The 24,842-nt window shown below is 46.1% G+C and overlaps 1 protein-coding gene across 1 annotated transcript in view; it reads left to right on the forward strand.

The window, feature by feature from the left end:
- The first annotated feature begins 20,698 nt into the window (after positions 1-20,698).
- PIAS1 (protein inhibitor of activated STAT 1) overlaps positions 20,699-24,842 on the forward strand; it is a 61,213-nt gene continuing 57,069 nt past the window's right edge. Inside the window, exon 1 of the mRNA XM_053988640.1 lies at positions 20,699-20,730. Coding sequence (XP_053844615.1) covers positions 20,707-20,730 — 24 coding nt within the window. The 5' untranslated portion in view covers positions 20,699-20,706. The remainder of the gene's footprint in view (positions 20,731-24,842) is intronic.

The following is a 24,842-nucleotide window of genomic DNA, read 5'->3' on the forward strand; positions in this document are numbered from 1 at the left end:
CTTCAGGGAGAGCTGGGGTTGTCCAGCCTGGAGAAGAGAAGAGAAAGTTCTGGGAATATCTTAGAGCCCCTTCCAGGGCCTGGAGGGGCTCCAGGAGAGCTGGGGAAGGACTGGGGACAAGGCATGGAGGGACAGGACACAGGGAATGGCTTCAAGTTGGAAAATGGGACATTTGGGTGGGATATTGGGACGGAATTGTTCCCTGGGAGGGTGGGGAGGGGCTGGGATGGAATTCCCAGAGAAGCTCCGGCTGCCCCTGGAAGTTCCCAAGGCCGGGCTGGACAGGGCTTGGAGCAGCCTGGGACAGTGGCAGGAGTCCCTGCCCATGGAAGAGGACAATCCCAGAACTCCATGGTTCCATGAACTTGTCCATTGAGTCTGTCTGTGAAAGGAGGATCCACAGCGCGCTTGATCTTCGTGTCTGGCCGGGGCTAAAAAGATGTTCAGAAACAAAAACCCCGGGCGAGAGCGGGGCTGAAATGCTCCCGTGGGCCCCTAACTGTGGCACCACGGGGCTGCAGATCACCTTTTATGGAGCTCTTGGCACGGAAACAACGCGTAAAAATAACAGATGTGGCAAATCACAGCCGCGTTCTGAGAGCTCGCCGCAGCTCGCTTTTGTGAAAACAATAGGCTGGGTTTAAATTGGTTTGGGGTTGTTTTTTGTTGGTTTTTCTTTTTTCCTCCAAGGAAACGTCCATAGGCGCAGAAATGGTTGAAAGAAGTGGGGAAAGGCTAAAAGTGCAGGCGGGGTTTTGCCTGAAGGGAGCTGAGATGGGGTGGAGGGTTGAACCCTGGAGTGCAGTGAGATTTTCCTTCAGGGGCCGCCGAGTTCCTGGGATGGATCCCAAGGGAATGAGGTAATCCAGCGTCCCAGGAGCAATTGTCCTCCTGGGACATTTCCCTGTGGAAATGTGGCACTGGAAATGTGGTTGGAAATGCAAGCTGTGGCTGGGGTGAGTGTTCTGTCCCCATCTGTCAGAGCTGGGGCAGCTCTCTGCTCTTCACTGGGCGGTTTTTTCTTTATCTCTCCCACAGCCAATCCTCCCCCCAGGAGATCTCTTCTGTTCATGGGCCATCAATTATTAATTATCTCCTGTTCATGGGCCATCAATTATTAATTATCTCCTGTTCATGGGCCAGTGAGTGTCCCTGCATGGCTGAGAAAATTCCATCATCCCATGGGGAGATGCTGCGCCCAGGGGAGGAGCCAAGCATTCCTACCTGGATACAATCTGAGGCCTGGGACACATTTCCCAAGCACCTTTTTCCCACTGCATTCCCAGAGGAGCAGCTTTGTGCCCCACTGCATTCCCAGAGGAAGCCCAGGCCCATCCACACCAGCCCTGGAGCTCCAGAGGAAAACTCCAGCCTTGTCCAGGATCCTGCTCCAGCAGAAGCACAGCTGGCACTGCAGGAGGGCTGAGCCCCCATGGAATGGCACTGCTGCCACCACCCTGACCCACAGGTGCCAGGGCCTGCTCTCACTCTGGCAGGGCTGGTTTGTACTACTCCATTTTTACTTTTATTTTTACTTTTATTTTTACTTTTATTTTTACTTTTATTTTTACTTTTATTTTTACTTTTATTTTTACTTTTATTTTTACTTTTATTTTTACTTTTATTTTTACTTTTATTATTTTTACTTTTATTTTTACTTTTAATTTTTCCTAATTCAGGTCTGCTATTCCTGCTCCCATATCTTTGCCTGAGAGCCCCTTAATTTCAAAATTATAATACATATTGTATTGTATATATTACTATATTATATTATATTATATTATATTATATTATATTATATTATATTATATTATATTATATTATATTATATTATATTATATTCATTGTATATAATTGATGTATTATATTTATTATATATATTAATAAAGAAATTATAATCTATAATATAATTTCAGAATTACAATACTTCAGAGGGAGGGGGTTTGCATGTTCCATTTCAGGGGAGGCTCCTGCCCCCCTTAGCAGACACCTGTCCCTTGCAGGTGGCACTTGGGGACAGGGCTGGCACAGCCGGGCTGGTGCCGGGGCCGTTCTTGGAGGGATTTTCCAACCTCAAGCTTCCACGGCCCCTTCTGCAAAACCTGAAGGTTTGGGATGAGCTGGGGCTGCGGCTCCTCAGGGGTGCTGCCACCAGGAATGCGGATTTTCCCCGCCGGCTGCCAGGGGAGCAGAGCAGAACGGACGGGCTGTGCCTGCCCGGCCGATAAAAGAGGAGCAAATTCCAGTTAAGCACCACCAAACCCTGTGTTTGTCGTGGCACGCGGCATCCCGAGCACCTCAAACCTGACCCAGCCCTCTGAACCACAGGGATAACGGGATATTGCTGGGCCTTGGGCAGATTTTTGTTTCAAACTTTTTTTTTTGTTGTTTTAAACCCTTTTTTTTTTTGTTTTAAGCCCATTTTTTTTTTGTTTTAAGCCCATTTTTTTGTTTTAAACCCTTTTTAAAACCCTTTTTTTAACCCTTTTTTTTTTGCTGTAAGCCCATTTTTTTTGTTTTAACCCCCTTTTCTTTTTGTTTTAAACCCCCCTTTTTTTTGTTTTAAAACCTTTTTTTTTGTTTTAAACACTTTTTTTTTGCTTTAAGCCCCTTTTTTTGTTTTAAACCCCTTTTTTTTTGTTTTAAATTTTTTTTTTTTTTTTTTTTTTTTTTTTTTTTTTTTTTTTTTTTTTGCTTTAAACCCTTTTTTTTGTTTGTTTGTTTTAAACCCCTTTCCCAGCCATCATTTTACAGCTGATTTTTACTTGGAGATATGGGAACATCCCTGGTACAGCAGGTCCGTCATTCCTCATTCCAGAGGGGAATTTCTCCTCCAGTCTGCTCCGGGATGTGCCATTAATCCACAATTTATTGTTTGGGAGAGCCCAGATGTGAGCGCAGGAGCGGCCACTCCGCGGCGATTTTGGCCAAGAGGTGCCAATTATTTCTTGGTATCATTTGAAAGAATTTTGGGTCCCCGGAGAGGAGAAAACTGCAGGACATCTTCAGTGGGAAGGGGAAAAAGCAGTGCTAAGAGTCTGTCTTTATTAGCAGAGAAAATAAAGATATTTTAGCTAAAGGCTTCCAACTTGGGGAAAAAAAAAAAAAAGGAAAATTCAACTGAAAGAGAGAAGTTACTGCCCTGAAAGAGTTCGCTGGGTGGAGACATCAAACAGAAAGGATCTTGTGTAATTCTGCTTTTTTGGTCTAATGCTAAATTCACCCCTCTATTCCTTGGCTTTCCCACAGGGAGAGGGTGAGGAGTGCTCAGGGAAAAGCTGATTTTTGGAGAGGCTGGGAGCGTGGGGCATCTCCCAGGATCAGCCCCAGCCACTGCTGTCTCTGATTTTTGCCCAGACAAGCTGATATTTCCCAGCTCTTCCCATGCTCCAAGTCCTCTGCAAGTGTTAAATATTTTTTTTTTTTTTTTTTTTTGCATCCAGCAAATGGAACAATAAGGGAGGACTTAATTTTCCCATCTGTCAACTCATCCTGAACAAATTGTCCGTCTTTCCCTTCGCAGTGAAGTCTCAGCTAAATTAAAAGCTTTAGTGTTCATTTTCATGTAGCAGAGGTTCTGGAGGAAATTCTGTCATCACATTTCTGCCTTTTTATTTATTTATTTTTTATTATTTTTTTTCTCTCTTATTAAAAGTATCACGAATGATTTGTTTTGGGTGGTGGCTCTGTCTGAGGTATCCAGCCTTAAATCGTGCTGCCCCAAAGTAATGCTGAGCAGGATGGAGCCAGAATTATCCTGGAATTCTGGAAGGATTTGGGCTGCAGGGACCTTAAATCCCATCCAGTGCCATGGGCAGGGACACCTTCCCCTGTCCCAGGCTGCTCCAGCCTGGCCTTGGGCACTGCCAGGGATCCAGGGGCAGCCACAGCTCCTCTGGGAATTCCATCCCAGCCCTTCCCCACCCTCCCAGGCAACAATTCCATCCCAAAATCCCATCCCTCTCTGCCCTCTGGAGTGGGGAGCCGTTCCCTGTGTCCTGTCCCTCCAAGTCCCTCCCCTGGAGCATCTTTGGGCTCTACCAGGAGCCTCCTCCTCTCCTCCACGCTGAATTTTTGGGGCACAAACGCTGTGTTAAGGGAGGATTGTGGCACTGTCAAGAAACAAATCCTGGGTGAGTTTTTTTGGGGGGTTTTTTTGGGGTTTTTTTTTGGTTTTTTTTTTTTGAGTTATTTCTGTGCTGCTGCAGAGCCCGAGGGCCACGAGCCTGTGGTGATGCCACAGGTGCCACCCTGCCCTGCTGAGGGCACAGCCAGGCCAGCGAGTGCTGCTCCCTTCCCCCTCTGCCCCCGGCTCTGCAGCACGGGGTGGCACCAGGGGCATTTTGGGGTGTCCCAGGAGGGGTTTTGGGTGGCACCAATTGCGTTTTGGGTGTCCCAAGGGGCATTTTGGGTGTCCCAAGAGGGGTTTTGGGTGTCCCAGAGGATGTTTTGGGTATCACAAGGGCGTTTTGAGTGGGACAAGAGGGATTTGGGGTGTCCCAAGGGGCATTTTGGGTGTCCCAGGAAGGATTTTGAGTGTCTCAAGGGGCATTTTGGGTGTCACAGGGGATGTTTTGGGTGTTCCAGGAGGGATTTTGGGTGTCACAAGAGGTGTTTTGGGTGTCCCAGGAGGGATTTGGGGTGTCCCAGGAGGGGTTTTGGGTGGCACCAGGTGCGTTTTGGGTGTCCCAAGGGGCATTTTGGGTGTCCCAAGAGGGGTTTTGGGTGTCCCAGAGGATGTTTTGGGTATCACAAGGGCGTTTTGAGTGGGACAAGAGGGGTTTGCGGTGTCCCAAGGGGCATTTTGGGTGTCCCAAGAGGGGTTTTGGGCATCACAGGGGGCATTTTGGGTGGCACAAGAGGTGTTTTGGGTGTTCCAGGAAGGATTTTGGGTGTCTCAAGGGGCATTTTGGGTGTCACAAAAGGTGTTTTGGATGTCCCAGGGGATGTTTTGGGTGTCCTGGGAGGGATTTTGGGTGTCTCAAGGGGCATTTTAGGTGTCACAAGAGGTGCTTTGGATGTCCCAGGGGATGTTTTGGGCATCCCAAGGGGCATTTTGGGTGCAGAAACCCCTTTTTCTCTCGCAGTTTAACTTCCTTGCAGATGCTGTCTGTCCTGTCCCTCCTGCTGGCCCAACCCTGCCCAGCTGGCCGGCTCAGATAAGGGCTCCAGGGGCAGATAAGAAGTTCCTCCCTCATCTGGAGCAGCAGCAAAACGGTGAGGCTGAGCTTCCAGAGCCCCATAAACTCCCGGGAAAGTGAAACCAGCCCCACCCCCTGCCAGGCTCTGCCAAAAACATTTGCCGATGCGAGTCTTTGGTGAGAGAAGTGAAATAATAACCAAAAAAAAAAAAAAAAAAAAAAAAAAAGGAAGTTGTTTCCCCTCCTCCTCAGCAGCCCTAAGCCACGCTCGAGGATCCAGGGCAGGGTTACCTGGAGCAAAAGCCTGTTCTGTGATGTGGCACACACACACCCTGCAGGGGACAGGGAGGGATTTGGCTCCGGAGCTGTTTTCACGGGAAGACAAAAAGGGTTTCTGTGACAGTGCAGAACAAGTGCCAGCTCCAGGCTATGAACTCTCTCCAGACCTGCAGGATGTTCCTCACAAGGTCCCTCCGAGCCAGCAGCAGCTTTTCCCACCCTTCCTCATCAGGCAGCTTGAGTGCAAGGTGGTGACAAATGCCAGGAAATTGGGAGAACGGGGACAATCAGTGACTTCTCCTCGTGGTCTGGTGCTTGTCCCTCAGCCAGGCATTCCCAGGGGCATCCATGGATGCAGCAGGGCAGGGGCAGGAATCCTGCTGGGATGCTCAGAGGAGCTGTGGAAACTGCCCCACGCTGATCACGAAGTAGAAGAGGGATGTTTTGAGAGGGCTGAGCTGGAGCAGAGGCTGGGCAGAGTCACAGAACAAAGCAGGGATTTATGAAAGGATCTCCTCCATGGATCCACCTTGGGCAGCACCAGAGCCCAGCCAGGGCTGCCCCAGGATGAACCAAAATGGTCCCAAAATGCACGAGCGCTCCCAGGGTCTCACATTTTTGTAAGTTCTGCTCCATTTGCATATTGGAGTTAACTGTTCTGTTCCAACTTTAGGTTATGAAGTCCCATCCTGCTTGTTTTTCTCTCTCCAGCCCACGCTGTTTGTGCTCCTGGGCCTGAGCTTTGGATCATTTGTCCTTGGTGCCCAGCTGGAGCAGGAATTGTTTTGTCTCCCTGCTCTGTGCAGAGAGCTCTCCATCCCATAATATGGAGCCCAGACCCTCACACTAAAGCAGCACAGAATGTGGAAAATAGAAAATCTAAACCTCTAAACCACCGGGAAGCTCCTGCCCAGCTCGGGGGTGCCGGGAGCTGCCGGCGATTCCAGCCGGGATCCAGGGCAGGAGCTTTGGGGCAGAGGGGGTTCAAGAATTCATTTTTTAAATTTTTTTTTTGCTGCAGCAGCTAAATGATGATGTCAGAGGAGGGGATGGTGTCACACAAACATCTCCCTCGTGGGGTCAAGGCTGTGCTGTGCAGCCAGCAGCGAGTGTGAGAGCACAGGGCCAGGAACGGGCAGGAAAAGCTCCGGAGTGGTTGGGTCGCACAAAAGGCTCTTTGTGCCCAGAGCTGACAATGACAAATAAAGAGGAACCTGTTGATGTAGGAGAGAAACGGGGGATTATGGAGAGATCACATGGGGAGGAAAAGACCTCGGCTGTTTGGCTGGCTGGCAGTCTGGCCCATGGTTAAAGCACTTCACTTAAATTAAAAAAAAAAAAAAAAAAAAAAAATATATATATATATATATAAAAATTATATATATAATATATATAATATATATATTATATATATTATATATATAAATTATATATATTATATATATAAAATTAAATATATATTAAATTATATATAAATTATATATATAATATTATATATTATATATTATATTTATATAATATTTATATATTATATTATATATATAATACATAAATATTATATATATAATATATTTATTATATATTATTATATATTATATATATTATATTTATATAATATTTATATATTGTATATATAATATATAAATTATATATTATATATAAATTAAATATATATTAAATTATTTATTTATATAAATCAAATATATAATTCTATTTATAAAATCAAATATATATATATATATATATAAAATGAAAATCTAAAATACAAAAAGCTCTTGAAACTTTAAACCCATAAACTAAAACTTAAACGCAAGATTTAATATGAAACCTTAAAAAAAAAAAAACACCTTCTAAACGTAAGTATTAAAAATTAAAACTATAAATGCATAATAAAAATATAAATAATAAGAAATATAATAAAAATATAAATATATAAATAAATACATATAATATCAAAATATAAAAATTAAATTTTAAAATTTAAAAATACAAATTATTTTTCTATAAAAATTTAAAATATAGAAAAATAACTGCAGAAACAAAGAAAAAAAAATTTAAAATACAACGCCAAAAATTCCTAGATCATGACATAAAGAAGTAAAAAAAAAAAAAAACCCAGCGTGCAACATAAATACAACATCAAAACTTACGCTGCGCCTCACAACACGAGCTCCTGCTCCTGTTTTTTTTTTTTTTTCCCCCGGCAGAGGAGATTGCTCCTCGCTGGCTCCCAGCCCGCCGGGACAAGGATTGGTGTTTGCACACCCCAGTGCCAGCAGCAGCCCCGCTGCCCGTCCCGGAACCCAGCACAAAGACTCAGCCGCTGACAAAGCGCCCGGAGCTCGGCGGAGTTCCTGGAAGGAGCCCAAAAGCCGTGGCTAATGCTAATAATAAGCGTAATTCCCGCAGGTGACATTTGATTTCTCTCCAAAACGAAACGTATTTGAAGCTCTGCCGGGCCGGGCTTGCACAGGAGATGAACTCGGGGCACTTCCATGTGTTTGCAAAGCCGGCAGCCAGCTCTGGGGAAACTGCCCCGGTCCTGACGAGACCCACAGAACCCTTCCCAGACAATGGTGTGGGAATAATAGATAATAATTATATAAAAATCACACTTCCCTGATGATAACGCGGTGCTTTTCAAAAAAAAAAAAAAAGCCGGGGAAGGGCTTTGGGTTTGTGGCACGCGCATCTGGCGAGCCAGAGCCCGCGCGGAGCACGCCAGCCAGAAATATTTATGCTGGGCATCGATGGGCTGCCTAAAATGACCTCCAGAGCCTGTGCAGAGCACCGTGGACCTCTGAAAAAAAAAAAAAAAAAATCTATTGCAGCCCACGATGTGCTGGAATGCATCCGAGTGCACCAGTGCCAGGAGCCTCTGCTCAAGGAGACCGCTGGAAACGGGTGGGATTTGGGGTAAATCGGGGTTGGGGGAAATCACAACGGAATGCTTTCCCCCTGTTTTTTAAATTTTATTTCTTCATCTCGATTTCTTCATTTCTTTACGTTTCCAGCTGAAGGGAGGGGAGGTGAGCCCCGAAGGGAGAGGGCCTGGCTGCCGCGCGCGCGTTTGCAATCAATGCGGATAATGCACTTCCAAGTGCTCTCTCCTTTGCTGGTTTTCCGTAAATTGCTGGGCAGAGCTTCCCGGTGATAACGGCAGAGCTGTGCCTGCGCCAGCAAGGATTGACTTCCAAATGAAAAAGGGGAGTGCAATTCCTCGGGATGGTTTAGTCTGGGAGCTCCCCCTGGGGTCCCACCTCCTCTTCCCGTGGAACAGAGCGTTCCTCCCTTCCCTGGAGTTTATCCCAAAGACACAACAAACCCAAACATCCTCCTCCTCCTCCTCCTGCTGGAGGTGCCAGCTCAGGGAGGTCTGGAGTCCCCAGCCCTGGATGCTGAGCTTCCAGAATCCTGGAGTGGTTCCGCTTGGAAGGCACCTCAAAGCTCTCCTCGTCCTCCGCGTTGTCCCAGGATTCCAGGGAATTCTGGATGTGGCACTCAGGTGACAAGGTGGGGATGGGCCACAGCCTGGACTCGATGACCTTTGGAGGGCTTTTCCAGCCTCAGGGATTCTGGAATTCCTGCTCACCAACCAGAGCCGTTTTCCATCCGCTGCTCTTCCCTCTCCCATCCTGGTTTTCCACCCTGGTTGTGGGTGATACATTCCCAGCACAGCTGGATTAGGCCTAGGGTCCAATTAGCCTCATTAAAAGTATAAAATAATCATTCATCATTAAAAACATAAACTAATAATTCTTTGTTCAAAATGTAAACGAATAATTCCTCGTTCCAAGCTGGTTTTCCATGGACAGCCCCACCAGGGATTTAGTGCCTGGTGCTGGAGCTGGGGCTCAGCTTTTCTTTTAATTTTTTATTTAATTTAATTTTTTAACTGGAGGTTAATTTTGGGAGGGTAATTTCTGGGACTTGATGACCTTGGAGGGCTTTTCCAACCTCAGGGATTCTGGAATCCCTGCTCACCAACCAGAGCCCTTTTCCAAGCACTGCCCTTCCTTCCCCCTTTTTCATCCTGATTTTTCACCCTGCTCGTGGTGGATTAGGCCTAGGCTCCAATTAGCCTCATTAAAAGTATAAACTAATAATCCATCAACAAAAATATAAACTGATAGTTTCTCTTTCAGTATACTAAAAATTCCTCATAAAAATGTAAACTAATAATTCCTCATTCCAAGTTGGTTTGCCATGGACTAATCAGGGATTTCGTGCCTGATACTGGAGTGGGGGCTCAGCTTTTATTTTAATGCTATTTTTTAACTGGAGGCAGCTCTATTTCTCTGTGCTTTGGGAGGGTAATTTTTGGGAGCCTTGATGACCTTGGAGGGCTTTTCCAACCTCAGGGATTCTGGAATCCCTGCTCACCAACCAGAGCCATTTTCCAAGCACTGCCCTTCCTTCCCCCTTTTTCATCCTGATTTTTCACCCTGGTCATGGTGGATTTAGGCCTAGGGTCCAATCAACCTCATTAGGAGTTAAAATTATTAAACTAATAATTCCACATAAAAAACCCATAAACTAATAGTTCCTCATTCAGAATATAAACGAATAATTCCTCGTTCCAAGCTGGTTTTGCATGGACAGCCCCAGCAGGGATTCAGTGCCTGGTGCTGGAGCTGGGGCTCAGCTTTCTTTTCAATACTATTTTTTACCTGGAGGCAGCTCTGTTTCTGTGATTTGGGAGGGTAATTTAATGGGTAAATATAATCTTTATTGATGTTTTCTTTGTTAACTCGCCGATGTTGGTAAAGAGCTTTGAAGATGAAAGCGCTGCGTGCAATAAATATTAACGTTATTCCAACTTATTTGAATGTTGCCAGCATTCCAGCTCCAGCATCTTTCATCCAAGAATCTCCAAGTGCTTTTCCAAATGTTAATTAATTTCCTCTCAGCAGTCCAGGGAGACACCTTTCATCATCAGCACCTTCCTTTCCCCAAGCAGTCGTTCCCAGTGCATTTTACCCCACGGATCTGGGCAAACTCAGGGAATGTGGCAGGAGGTTTTTGGGATTGATCCAAGAATTCCTGCCTCCCGTTTTCCCAGCCTTGCTGCCTGACAACATTCCCTTCCTGGGAGTGGGCTGTGACACTCAGCTGCTCTGGGAAGGAAAAAAAACAGACAAGGATCACGAGCCCTACCCAGAGCAGGGGAGGAAATGAAACTCTTCCAGATCAGGATGATCCCAGTCAGGGATCCAGGAATTTTCAGGATTTGTGATGTGCAGGAGGAAATCTTGATGGGATGCTGAGCCAGAATCTTGTAATTCTTATTCACGAGATGATTAAAATGGAAATATTTTGTCAGGTGAAGGTCTGAGCTGAAGGAAATGAAACTCTTCCAAATCAGGATGATCCCAACCAGGAATCCAGGAATTTTCAGGATTTTTGATGTGCAGGAGGAAATCTTGATGGGATGTTGAGTCAGGATCTTGTAATTCTTACTTAAAAGACCATAAAAATGGAAATATTTTCTGAAATGCAGCACAGGTGAAGATCTGAGCTGAAGGAAATGAAACTTTTCAAATTCAGGATGATCCCAGTCAGGGATCCAGGAATTTTCAGGATTTGTGATGTGCAGGAGGAAATCTTGACGGGATGTTGAGTCAGGATCTTGTAATCCTTACTGGAAAGACCATAAAAATGGAAATATTTTCTGAAATGCAGCACAGGTAAGGATCTGAGCTGAAGGAAATGAAACTTTTCAAATTCAGGATGATCCCAGTCAGGGATCCAGGAATTTTCAGGATTTGTGATGTGCAGGAGGAAATCTTGATGGAATGCTGAGCCAGAATCTTGTAATTCTTATTCACGAGATGATTAAAATGGAAATATTTTGTCAGGTGAAGGTCTGAGCTGAAGGAAATGAAACTCTTCCAAATCAGGATGATCCCAACCAGGAATCCAGGGATTTTCAGGATTTGTGATGTGCAGGAGGAAATCTTGATGGGATGTTGAGTCAGGATCTTGCAATTCTTATTAAAAGACCATAAAAATGGAAATATTTTCTGAAATGCAGCACAGGTGAAGATCTGAGCTGAAGGAAATGAAACTTTTCAAATTCAGGATGATCCTAGTCAGGGATCCAGGAATTTTCAGGATTTGTGATGTGCAGGAGGAAATCTTGATGGAATGCTGAGCCAGAATCTTGTAATTCTTATTCAAGAGATGATTAAAATGGAAATATTTTGTCAGGTGAAGGTCTGAGCTGAAGGAAATGAAACTCTTCCAAATCAGGATGATCCCAACCAGGAATCCAGGAATTTTCAGGATTTTTGATGTGCAGGAGGAAATCTTGATGGGATGTTGAGTCAGGATCTTGCAATTCTTACTTGAAAGACCATAAAAATGGAAATATTTTCTGAAATGCAGCACAGGTGAAGATCTGAGCTGAAGGAAATGAAACTCTTCCAAATCAGGATGATCCCAACCAGGAATCCAGAAATTTTCAGGATTTTTGATGTTTCATTTTTTTGATTTTTCAGGAGGAAATCTTGATGGGATGTTGAGTCAGGATCTTGTAATTCTTACTTAAAAGACCATAAAAATGGAAATATTTCCTGAAATGCAGCACAGGTAGGGATCTGAGCTGAAGGAAATGAAACTTTTCAAATTCAGGATGATCCCAGTCAGGGATCCAGGAATTTTCAGGATTTGTGATGTGCAGGAGGAAATCTTGATGGAATGCTGAGCCAGAATCTTGTAATTCTTATTCACGAGATGATTAAAATGGAAATATTTTGTCAGGTGAAGGTCTGAGCTGAAGGAAATGAAACTCTTCCAAATCAGGATGATCCCAACCTGGAATCCAGGAATTTTCAGTATTTTTGATGTTTCATTTTTTTGATTTTTCAGGAGGAAATCTTGATGGGATGTTGAGTCAGGGTCTTGTAATTCTTACTTAAAAGACCATAAAAATGGAAATATTTTCTGAAACGCAGCACAGGTGAAGATCTGAGCTGAAGGAAATGAAACTTTTCAAATTCAGGATGATCCCAGTCAGGAATCCAGGAATTTTCAGGATTTTTGATGTTTCATTTTTTTGATTTTTCAGGAGGAAATCTTGACGGGATGTTGAGCCAGAATCTCATAATTCTTATTCAAGAGATGATTAAAATGGAAATATTTTCTCAGGTGAAGGTTTGAGCTGAAGGAAATGAAACTTTTCCAAATCAGGATGATCCCAACCAGGAATCCAGGAATTTTCAGGATTTTTGATGTTTCATTTTTTTGATTTTTCAGGAGGAAATCTTGATGGGATGTTGAGTCAGGATCTTGTAATCCTTACTTAAAAGACCATAAAAATGGAAATATTTTCTGAAACGCAGCACAGGTGAAAATCTGCAAAATGCTGCAGGTGGAACTTCCCCTGAAAAACCCTCCCCAATCCAGAGGTGAGTGAGTGATGAGCCAAAAAAAAAAAAAAAAAAAAAAAAAAAAGAGGATTTCGAGACAACGTGACTCCAGCAGGCCATGAGAACAATGAGAAGTTCAAAAATAGCACTATTGACTGGTGGAAAAACAACATACATATAATTTTCAGGTAATTACTGCAGCATAATTAGCTGGGTTGTTTTTGCATGAGCCATCTGAAATGAACTCTGCTTGCTGCTGGAGCTCAGATGACTCAGGGGATGCTGGAGCAAGAGGGATTGGGTGAAAAATGAAGATTTTTTTTTTTTTTCTTAGCTGAGCCCATCTCAGGGCACGGCCTGGCTGCTGCTGCTTTATCCTGAGTTTATCCTGCTTTTTAGGCAAAAAAAAAAAAAAGGAAATTTGCAGCAAAACCTACTCCATAGGAATTCCATGCGTGGTCCATAATGGGAATTATAGGACAGGAAAGAGACTCAAATTGGAACTGGCCTTTTTCTAATCATTCTCTGGGAAAAATGATTATAAATTCAGATTATATGAAAATATCAGTATTTTACATGCACTGTGTGAGTGGAGGGAGGGGGGAACATCCTAAGGACTCACTCTCCAAGTTGTGGAAAATGTGAACAATTTTTATTTCTTTGTTTTATTGCCACAGGCTCTGCTTATTAAGAATCATTTACTATCTGTAGAAACAACTTCTGACTTAAGCACTGGGGCCTTAAAAAATCACTTTTAATTGGAATGAGAGAGTTCCTCCCAGTGAAACCCTGGGTTTGTTGCTGCTGGAAGTCTGGAGAGTGCAATTAAAAGCCTCCTTCACCTCTGTGATGATATTTTGGAAATAAATGCAGCTTTCTGGAGTTTTTCTCCTCATGTTTGAAGAGTTTTTTGGCCAATTTGAAGCTTCTGGAGGATCTGATGTTTTAAGTCTTGCCTGGCTTTGAATTTCTCAGCTCCCCAGGACCTGCTGTGGTTGCTTTTTACTCTTTCTTCTTGTGCTGCATCCACAAATTATGAAAATGGGTGCTAATGACAAAAAAAAAAAAAAAAATCTCAATCGTGATTCATGGAAATGGAATTTTGTTGACAAAAAAAAAAAAGGGGGGATTTAACTTGGCCAAAGGAAATGCTTTTCCAACTGGAGATGAATATCTCAGGAATGACCATTTATTCTCAGAGAGAGAACTATTCCAGTTTTAATTTCAGGAAAAAAAAAATATAATCATTCCAATAAAAGCCTGGAGAAAAGCAAGCAGATCCACCCAAAATGGGGCAGCTTTTCAAGGGAAAGGAGTCCCAAAAGTGAATTTGAGGTGAGTAAAACGAAGGTGAGGAGGATGCCAGGGCAGGACACGCTGTCACCTCCCCTGGGCTGGCCACACCTCGTCCCAGTACAGACCAGCAGCTTCCAGAATCCTGGAATGGTTCCGCTGGGAAGGCACCTCAGAGCTCTCCTCCTCCTCCACCTCATCCCAGCTGTCCCCAGATCTGCTCCCGAGGTCCCCAGGTGTCCCCAGACCCTGTCCAGGTGTCCCTTAGACCCCCTCAACCCCGTTCCCAATGTCCCCAGTGTCCACCAACCCTGGTCCTGGTGTCCCCAGGGCTGGTTTTGATGGTCCAGGTGTCCCCAGCCCTGTCCCCAGGTGTCCCCAGAGTGTCCTCAGGTGCCCCAGCCTTGCTCTTGGTGTCCCTTAGACCCCCTCAACCCCATCCCCCATGTCCCCAGTTGTCCTCAGCCCTGGTCCTGGTGTCCCTAACCCTGTCCCTGATGTTCCCAGGTGTTGCCAGCGCTGGCTTTGATGTCCCCAGGTGTCCCCACTGCTGTCTGTAATGTCCCCATCCCTGTCCAGGTGTGCCCCAACCTGTCCCCAATGTCCCCAGGTGTCCCCAGCCCTGTTCCTGATGACCCCACGTGTCCCCAGCCCTGTCCCCAAAATTCCCAGGTGTCCCTCACCCTGTCCCTGATGTCCCCAGTGCTGTCCCAAGTATCCCCAGGTGTCCCCAAACCCTGTCCAGGTGTCCCTCACCCTGTCCCAAATGTCCCCAGGTGTTGCCAGTGCTGGTTTTGATGTCCCCAGGTGTCCCCACTGCTGTCTGTAATGTCCCCATCCCTGTCCAGGTGTGCCCCAACCTGTCCCCAGCCCTGGTCCTGGTGTCCCCAACCTGTCCCCAATGTCCCCACGTGTCCCCAGCCCTGTTCCTGATGACCCCACATGTCCACAGTCCTGGTCCTGGTGTCTCTGGATGTCCCCAGCCCTGTCCCCAAAATTCCCAGGTGTCCCTCACCATGTCCCTGATGTCCCCAGTGCTGTCCCAAGTATCCCCAGGTGTCCCCAAACCCTGTCCAGGTGTCCCTCACCCTGTCCCAAATGTCCCCAGGTGTTGCCAGTGCTGGTTTTGGTGTCCCCAGTGCTGTCCCAAGTATCCCCAGGTGTCCCCAAACCCTGTCCAGGTGTCCCCCACCCTGTCCCCAGGTGTGGCCCAGACACTGGGGGACACTGGGGGACACTGGGAGCCCCTCCCACCCCAAGGCCATCCCGGGAATGCAAATCCTGGGATGCAGATCCCTCCCGGGCAGGAAGGGGCTGATCGCTGTGGCCGTGGCCACTGTCCTGCAGCTGCTGGGAGTGACACAGCCAGGCTGGGAACTGGCACTCCAGGTGGGAATAAGGGCTGGGAATTCTGTCACTCCAAGCTGGGAATTCTGTCATTCCAGGCTGGGAATAAGGGCTGGGAATTCTGTCATTCCAAGCTGGGAATTCTGTCATTCCAGGCTGGGAATAAGGGCTGGGAATTCTGTCATTCCAAGCTGGGAATTTTGTCACTCCAAGCTGGGAATTCTGTCACTCCAGGCTGGGAACTGTCACTCCAGGCTGGGAATAAGGGCTGGGAATTTTGTCACTCCAAGCTGGGAATTCTGTCATTCCAGGCTGGGAACTGTCACTCCAGGCTGGGAATAAGGGCTGGGAATTCTGTCATTCCAAGCTGGGAATTCTGTCATTCCAAGATGGGAATTGTCACTTCAGGCTGGGAATAAGGGCTGGGAATTCTGTCACTCCAGGCTGGGAATACAGGTGGGAATTCTGTCATTCCAGACTGGGAAAACAGGCTTGGAATTCTGTCATTCCAGGCTGGGAATAGAGGTGGGAATTCTCTCATTCCAAGCTGGGAATTCTGTCACTCCAGGCTGGGAATATGGGCTGGGAATTTTGTCATTCCAGGCTGGGAATTCTGTCATTTCAGGCTGGAAATACAGCTGGGAATTCTGTCATTCCAGGCTGGGAATAGAGGTGGGAATTTGTCATTCCAGGCCAGGAATACAGCTGAGAATTCTGTCACTCCAGGTTGGGAATAAGGGCTGGGAATTCTGTCACTCCAGGCTGGGAATATGGGCTGGGAATTCTGTCACTCCAGGCTGGAAATACAGGTGGGAATTCTGTCATTCCAGGCTGGGAATAGAGGTGGGAATTCCCTCATTCCAAGCTGGGAATTCTGTCACTCCAGTCTGGGAAAACATGTGGGAATTCTGTCATTCCAGGCCAGGAATACAGCTGGGAATTCTGTCATTTCAGGCTGGAAATACAGGTGGGAATTCTGTCATTCCAAGCTGTGAATTCTGCCACTCCAGGCTGGGAATTCTGCCACTCCAGGCTGGGAATACGATCTGATTCTGCAGGGCAGTCCCAAAATGAGGTGAGAAATGAGAATTTTTGTAAATGTTTGCAGAAATCGCAGCGAGGCAGAGTTTGTGCAAAGCCACGGCGGGGTGGGAACTCGACTGGTGTGAGCAGAGCCTGGATGTCAGAGGAGGGGAAAAAACAGGGAACAAACAGGGATGTGTCACCCCCTGGCACTGCTCAGGTAATTAACAACCGCAGAAACTCATTTGCATGCGCTTCCCATAGTGCCACTGCTGGGGTGACATCCCCAAAATGCTCCCTAAATTCAGATTTGAACTCTCCCCCTCTGGGAGTTCTCATAGCACGGGCAGGAAAGTTTCATTTCTGAGCAGCAGAAAAAAAAACTGGGCCCAGTTTGGGAGAGGGTGGAAACACAAAATGATATAATTTGGTCAGATATTGCTCTTGGATGTGGATTTTGGGGAGATGTTTGTGCCAGCCCGCTCCACACCAACTTCCTGCTCAGCACGAGGAGCCACGTGTGTTGTTATAAAGCTAAAAAATGGGTTTATTTTTATTAGATATTGGCTATTCCATTGTCTTCTCCTGCAGCCAAGTAATTTTCACTAAAATATTTCTCTTTCTGTGCCTCAGAAAAGGGTATTTCACACATTTCATGCCTGCAACAACCTCAGCAATAAAGGGATTTTAATGGCTTGGTCATGTTTTCTATCAAGAAATAGTAGCTGAGACTCTATCATGAAATCGGTTTTATTCAGGCTCAGAAATGCCCTTGTATTACTTTTAAGCAAAGAGTAAATTTGGATTATTAGACAAAGAGGAAAACCTCTTGGATACTCGGACTAATGAAAACAACATGTTCACAGAAAAAAATGCATATCTTTAAAAAATATTATTGTGTCTGAACGTGGCTCTGAGCATGTGAGTTATGTGACAACGATACATTTTTGGGGAAGTTACAGAAGAGGAAAATAAAAGAAAAGGGGGGTGTAGGAGACAAATTCTCAAGTCATTTATTTTACTGGGATGTGGCCAAAAGGGGGAAACGCAACTTTGGAAAATTGGGAATTGAAAATATCAAAACTTTGGAGGGTTGAGGGAAATCTTGATCTTTCATTTTCTCTCCCCACAGAGGTTAAAAATAAAAAAAAAAAATATTAACTTTAGCTCAGAAGCAGGACAACTGGAGGATTGTTTTGGGGCTGTTCTCCCCTACTCCAGTTGCATCCCAGTATTTTCTTTTGGAAATGGAGAGAAAAAATGAAAGATTTAATTTTCTGACAGACCTGAGTGCTGCCATGACTGCCACAGCTGGAGCCACTGTGAGCACCTCTGGAAATGACAAGGGCTTTTTTTGGCAATAAACCATCATCTGAGCCTCGGGAGCAGAGAGGAACAAAATTTCACTACATGTAAATAATAGCCTAAAAATAGAAGCGCAGATTGTTTTTCTCATTAAGTTCCTTCTCCATCCTCCAGCATATTCTGCACTGGAAAGGGAGTGACTATCAAAAAGCCCAAGCTGAAAAAAAAAAAAAAAAAAAAATGAAGAGCCTGGGTGAGGTCTGGCTGTAAAAAACGCTGGCAGGACCATTTTAAACCTGATTTTCTGTATCCCCTTTTTCAGTTTGCTTCCTTATTTTAGTGCAGCCGAAGCCATTCCGGGGCTGTTTTATTTAAAGAGAGTTTTGAGAGAGGACGCTGTGGTTTATGGCCACGTGTCAAGTTTGATAGTGTTGTGCCATGATTTAGCAAAACACTTGGAGCACATGTCCACATCCCACTGAGTTTGGTAGGAAGTGAAGAAGCAGAGGAAAAGCTGTTTGCCTGTGCAGCAGCCTCATTCAGGGGGGAAAAAAAAAATACAGAAGTAACTGAAATAAAGCAAGGATTTGTCTCCACGCGATTTTAGAGCTTTAAGGCCAAATTCTTTCAGCTTGCCGTGAGCTCATTGATCATATTAGATCACGATTATGGCACGTGTTTAATAATTTCAAATGAGAGGGTTCTGCGCTGGGCTGCCTCAGACCACTGAAATAGACGGGCTAATTCTGGGAGCCGTGGGCGTGCTGGAGTCATCTGACTTTCATTTTTTTTTATTTTTTTTATTTTTTTTTTAGCTATCTCACCGAGCACCCTGCCCCCTTTCCCCAAACCAGCCTTTCAGACACCGAGAGGAATCTTCGTTACGCACGGGGCCGCTCCTCAGCCTCCTCTAATCGCGGCTCATTTTTCTGAGTGCTTCGTTTGAGCGTGGCAGAACTCCAGGGGAGCGGTGGCCACCCGTGGGATTGGGATAGGAGGGGTGTCAGCCAGGAGTTTTCCCCATTTTCTGCCAGTCTGGAGGATGTTTCTGGGTGAAACGCTTGGAAATGAAAAGTTTGGAAAGAGAGATGAGTTGTTGGCTTTGCTCGGCGTATCAGGACTTTTATATATCCTTACCATAAGCACAATGCCATCAAAAATCTGCTTATTGAACACATATCATTGATATATCTGTTCATATGTTTATTTATATATGTTCATATAACTAATATATGTTCTTTTCCTAGGTTAAGGATATGTGACCTGTGCACCTTGGTCAAAATTTGTACAGTTTTGTCCTGGATTGATGGAATGTGACACATCCTGATACCATTCCATTGTCATCCCTACTTATATTTATTTATATATGTTCATATAATTTATATATGTTCTTTTTCTAGGTTAAGGATATGTGACCTGTGCACCTTGGTCAAAATTTGTACAGTTTTGTCCTGGATTGATGGAATGTGACACATCCTGATACCGTTCCATTGTCATCCCTACTTATATTTATTTATATATGTTCATATAATTTATATATGTTCTTTTTCTAGGTTAAGGATACGTGACCTGTGCACCTTGGTCAAAATTTGTACAGTTTTGTCCTGGATTGATGGAATGATGACCATTCCATTGTCATCCCTACTTACTAGGAGTTGTTTTAGGACTTCATAGAAATATTCTTACCAATAAACAGCATTGTATCAAAAAACTCCTTAAACACATTTGACACCTCTCTCCCATTCTTCCCTTAACAGAAACGACCTAACTTTAAATCCTGGGTAACCCTCTGAGTCAAATGTTATAAATTTTGATTCTGAAATTACCACTTGTGGTTATCTTACCCCAGGTTCCCTGCACGCCTCGTTTGAATCTGCAGAGTTGGGACATTAAAGCTTTATTTTATTTTATTTTATTTTCAGTGCTCATAATCTAAGTGCTTTGTGAACGTAGGATGATGGATTTTACGGCAGCTATGGAAAAATAGGAAATTTTGTCTTCTTTGTTCCGTTCTGTGCGTTAAGGTGAAGGCCAAGGAGAGAAATTGTCATGGTGATCTATATTTACAGAATAACACACAGCAGGCTGAATCAAGCTATAGTGACCTAAACACTAACGTTTAATCCACTCAAATTCACAACTGATGCCATCATCTTGCCAGGCAGGATTTTGGTAGGTATTTTCCCCTCTGGCTTGCTGTTGGAAGAAGACAAATTTCACTCAAAGTGGGCATGAAATGGGCGTGTTTGGACCCCAACTCTCCGCTGTTTGGGACTCCTAAAACGCCTGTACTGCTGTTCCTCGGTAACAGCAAAACCCGGGTGATTCCTGAACTTCTCCGCAGTAGCCCTGGGGAATAAAACTTCCAATTCCCCGAAATAAAACTTGTAATTCTCCGAAATAAAACTCATCATTTCCCGCTTGGCGCACACCAGGAGCCGGAGGCTCCGCCAGCGCCCGCTGAGGTACCCCGGCCCCATCCCGTTCCACTCCTAAGGGTCTTAAACCCGCGGATTAAGTAGCAGGAAGCGGAGCTGCAAAATCCCATTTGAATAAGTTGATTTATTACTGCGGGAACGCGCGTCCACCGCTGCCCCGCGGCCATCCGCAGGGTGCCCGCGGCGCTGAGGGGAGCCGGGGCGCCCGGAGGGACCCGCTCCCCTCACGGAGCGCGCGCAGCGGCGCCGCGCCAACGCCGGGCCAAACTTCGCGGGCAGGGCGGCGGCCACACGGCGCGCCCGGGGCGGCTCGGGAGCCGCACGGAGAGCCGGGGCGGTGCGGCGGCGCCGGGACGAGGGCTCGGAGCGGCGGGGACGGCGCGGCCGGGGAGGCACAAAATGGCGCCGCGATTCAAACGCTGCGCGCTGCGGGCGGGCGGGGCGGCGGCGGGAGGGGGGGGGGCGCGGTGTCCCGGCGGGGTTCACTGCGCCTGCGCGCAGAGTCGCAAGATGGCGGACAGTGCGGAACTAAAGGTAAAGCGCAGCTCCGGGTCCCCCCGCGGCGCCGCCGGGGCCGCGGCCGAGACCGGCCCGGGGCGAGACGGGCCCCGCCGGAGCGGCCGCGGCGGAGCCCCGCCGGCAGCGAGGGTTGAGAGGCGGGGTGTGCGGGGAGCGAAGCGCGGAGCTGCCTCCTCTCTGGCCGCCCCCCCTCGCCGGCCGCGCTCCGCCGGGCGGCCCCGCCGGCAGCCGGGGCAGCGCGGGCGGCTCCGCTCCGCGCCCGCCGGGTCGGGCCGCGCCGCCGCGGGCTGAGGGCGGCGGCCGGGGGAGCCCCCGCGGGGGGCTGGCGCGGCCGCTGCCGGGGCGGGGGACGGAGCCCCGGCGCCCCGCGAAGTTTGCCGGGGAGTCCGGCGGGAGCGACCCCCGGCAGCGGCGGTGCCCGCGGTGACAGCGGGGGGAGCGCGCCGGGGAGGCCGGCTCGCCGCCCCTCCGGTAAATAAAGAACGTCACAAGCAGATGTGGAGGAGTTCCGCGGTGTTGAGCTGGCGGCGGTCCCTGTCATCCTGCGGAACGCGTGGAAACGGGGCGCTCCGAGCCGCCCCGCAGCCCGGCCGGCGCTCCCCGGGCGGGGGTCGCTGCGTTCGGGGCGTTTTTTGGAGGATTTTTTTTATTTTGGGGGGGGGGGGGGGCGGTTTTGGGCGCTCGCCCCGGGGGCAGGAGCGGGAGGAGCTCTGCCGAACGCGGAACTTCGGCTTTCCTAAGGCGCAGGAGAATCCGCAGTTTTGAGGAAGAGCAGTCGCAGGATGGAGGGTGGAAGGCATCCGCCCAAAAAATCCCGAGGAAAAGACCCCCCCCCCGAAACTTTGCGGCCGTGTGCGGGTGCAGACTGCGCCCTGCACACCCTGCGGGGTGTTAAAAGTTGCAGAGTTTCCTCGCAGTTGTCACGGGGTCGTTATTCACCGGGAGGGCTCCTGAAGTTCGCAGAGCTCGAATCAGGTGGATCTGAAATGTGTACGGGCACAGGCGTGTTAAACGTGTAACATAAACTGCGGAACGTGTCAAGTATGACTAAGGAAATACTTTGTCTTTTCCTTGAGGTTTGGTAGATCTCCGTTTTCTGTGTATCAAAGGTACCGTGCGCTTTCATTTCTAGATGCTTAAGGAGCTGTCAGCAGGTTAAGAAATATGAAATCTTCAGTGTGTTCTCACTTGTGTGGGTCAGGACCCTTCAGATCCTCCTTTAAATCCTCCTCTGGCCTTCGTTTTTCTGGGTATCTTCAGACCACATTGTATTGCTTGAGCTGTGTAGTCCTTAAGCCTTTTTTTCTTTTCAAGCGCTCTGCTTCCCACATAACGAGATCAAAGGGTTAAGATGTGATTCCAGTGCTCAACTTTTTGTTAATTTTAGCGTGGCAAATGGAATAGTGTGTTTTGGTAAGTAACAGCGAGAGTTTCGTGGTGCACAGCAGCCAGCTTGGCTTTATGTGATGCCTTTATTAGCAAGGGTGACTCAAAAGGAGTTCAAAGAGATGGGAGATAGGGAACAAAGTCATTCCAAACCCCTTCATTGATCACTGCTAGAAGTCTCCTTCTTGAGAACTGGTAGAGAAAAACCAGAGTTTTTAAAATTTACGTTTCCTAAAGTGGGGGGGTGAATGCCAAAGTTACTGTTTTATTCTCAATTTCTGTTTTTTCTCTGAGTTTTCTGCTCAGGTTATGGTCGGAGTGGCACTTGCAGGCAGGGACTGGAGGATGGCACTCAGTGCAAAGTTGGGCTTTTTTTTCTGTAGCCATGGGAGCTTGGCAGTTTGCTTAACAAAAAAAGTAATTACTTCATAAATTCATGCTTGGAAGACCTCAGGACATTCCGTTTTTTTTTTTTTTTTTTGTCTTTAGACTGTGAAGAATTAAAAAGCTGCGTGGGTGGGTCCTGCTCTGTCAGGAAGGAGAGGGGGCACAAAATCTCCTGCTTGGGCTTGGAGCTGTCACCCTGCAGCTCTCCAGGCTCTCAGGTGCTGCAGGAGCTCAGCGCTCCTCAGGAAAACGTGGCTCGTGGAAAGCTCTGACATCGTGGCTGGGGACACTGGGTATTTTTAAGCAGGAGTAAATCCCCAGAAAACGTGCTTTTAAGTTCTTTTTTTTGGGAGTTGAAAGGTAGCTAAGGGAGGGTTTGTGATTAAGAGTCTGCTCTTTGAAGAATGACCAGTGAATTCCTTTAATTATTTTCTTAGGTAAAACCTTGTACGGTTCTCCTCTGATTAATTAGCAAATGGGATTGATTTCAGATTTAGCGACCTTTAAAAGCTAAAATCAGCTGTAATATTTGGGCAGGGACTCTTTTGCCTGGCCAGAAAAAGTTTGTCAGAAAAACTTACTCAAGTTTCTAAAACTTTGTTGCCTTCCCGTGCAGAGAACCCTGGGGCTATGTGTGGGGAAATTAGGGAATGTCACATGGGGAAATCAGGGAATGTGATATGATGGGTGCTATTGCCAAAGGAAAATTAAAGTTCTTGCTCCCTCCAGAAAAGCAGTGGTCAGTCTTACTTGCCACAATTTTTCATGGAGTTTTAATCATGAAATTGCCTTTCCCATAATGTATTTCCTTACCACAGGCAAGAGCCTTTCAGCCTTTTTTTGCCCCCATTTGGGATTGTTTGTTCCACGGCGGGGGGGGGGGGAAATAAAAAAAAAAATCAGATAAGGTGAAGCATGGCTTTGCAGATCCCGGCCTTGTGAGGTTCCTGAATTCCTGGGTACTTGGGAAGGTTGGGGTAAATTGAAGCAGTATGTTTTCCTTTCTGCTGCTGAAACAAGGTAACTGCAAAGTTTGTTCTTCTGCAGAGTTCTCCCTCACTCCATAGGCTGAAGCATTTGTGATTTTTCCTCATCTTAATTACTATTCCTGTCTAATTGCACCCAGACTCTAATTTATCTCAAGGTAAGCTATTTAAAGCTCTTTCTAATTGGAAGGAGTATACTTGAGTGATTAAATCTTTCCTTCAATATTTCTTACATCTCTTTAAATTGGTTATTAGATTGTTGTGATCTTCGCCTTCCACTCCAGCATTTTGGCAATCATTACACAGTTTGCAATAATCAATTCAATTAACCACGGATCAAAGAATGAAAAAGAAAAGCTTATGTTCAAGTATTGTCATTCTTGATACTGTCCTAAGAAGCTGGTTTGGAAAGCACATGCTGGGAGGTTTTCTCCTTTGTTCTCTCTCCTTTTAAGAAAGTGCCTTTGGGGATTGAAGAGATCCCTGGTGTGTTTCTTGTTAGACATAATTTATACTTTAAAAATTAAAAAAAAAAAAAAGTGAGCCAAGAGTTTGAATGAAAATTCATCACAGCATTTCCACACAATGGTGAGGAACACAAACCACTTAGAAATATTCTCAGTTGGGAAATACCCCTCCCTGAAATCCAGGGAAGCAGTTTTGGAATAACAGTGACAAATGGACCTGTGGAACTGCATCCCTAATTTTCATAAACATAATCTACCTGTTTCAGTGTTCAATTAGAATTTTACACTTCTGCACTACGAGCTCTTTCTCCTTAATCCTTTTATAAGTTGCTGAGGTTGTGTGTTGCTGAGATTAAAGTAAATATAATCTACTTTTCATTGTTATCTGAGCCCGTGGATTACGTTTGTTCTTGCTCTAATTTGGTGTGTGCCAGCAGAATTGTATTTTTTCACTGATTTTTGGGCTGGGTATCTTTTTTTTTTTTTGAGCTTTTGGTCATCAGCACTGGGGTTGCAGATATCAGAGGGATAAAATTGGCAGTGGAACTGTCCAAGCCTCAATCCATAAGCCTTTGCTATTGCCAAGAAACCCCAGATTGTTGCATGCACATAAATACAGTGCCAGAGAACTTTGAGTAAACCTCCCCCATCCTGGGAGGATCTGTGGGTCTGTGCAAGTCAAATTCACTTGAGGAGGAAGGTAACAGCACCAGCATTTTGTAGTAGCAATTTTTAATGGATTTACAGATGATTTTCTTTTGGTTATAAAGGTATTTAGAAATCCCAGTTAGAAGGCGGTAGGAGATGCACCTTATTCAGCTTTTATTGCATGAGAAAAATGTTCCTGTCAGCTCTAGCATTTCATAGGAGTTATTTTTAATGGATTTACAGATGATTTTCT

This window comes from Vidua macroura, chromosome 12 (assembly GCF_024509145.1).
Source record: "Vidua macroura isolate BioBank_ID:100142 chromosome 12, ASM2450914v1, whole genome shotgun sequence".
Classification (NCBI taxonomy): domain Eukaryota; kingdom Metazoa; phylum Chordata; class Aves; order Passeriformes; family Viduidae; genus Vidua; species Vidua macroura.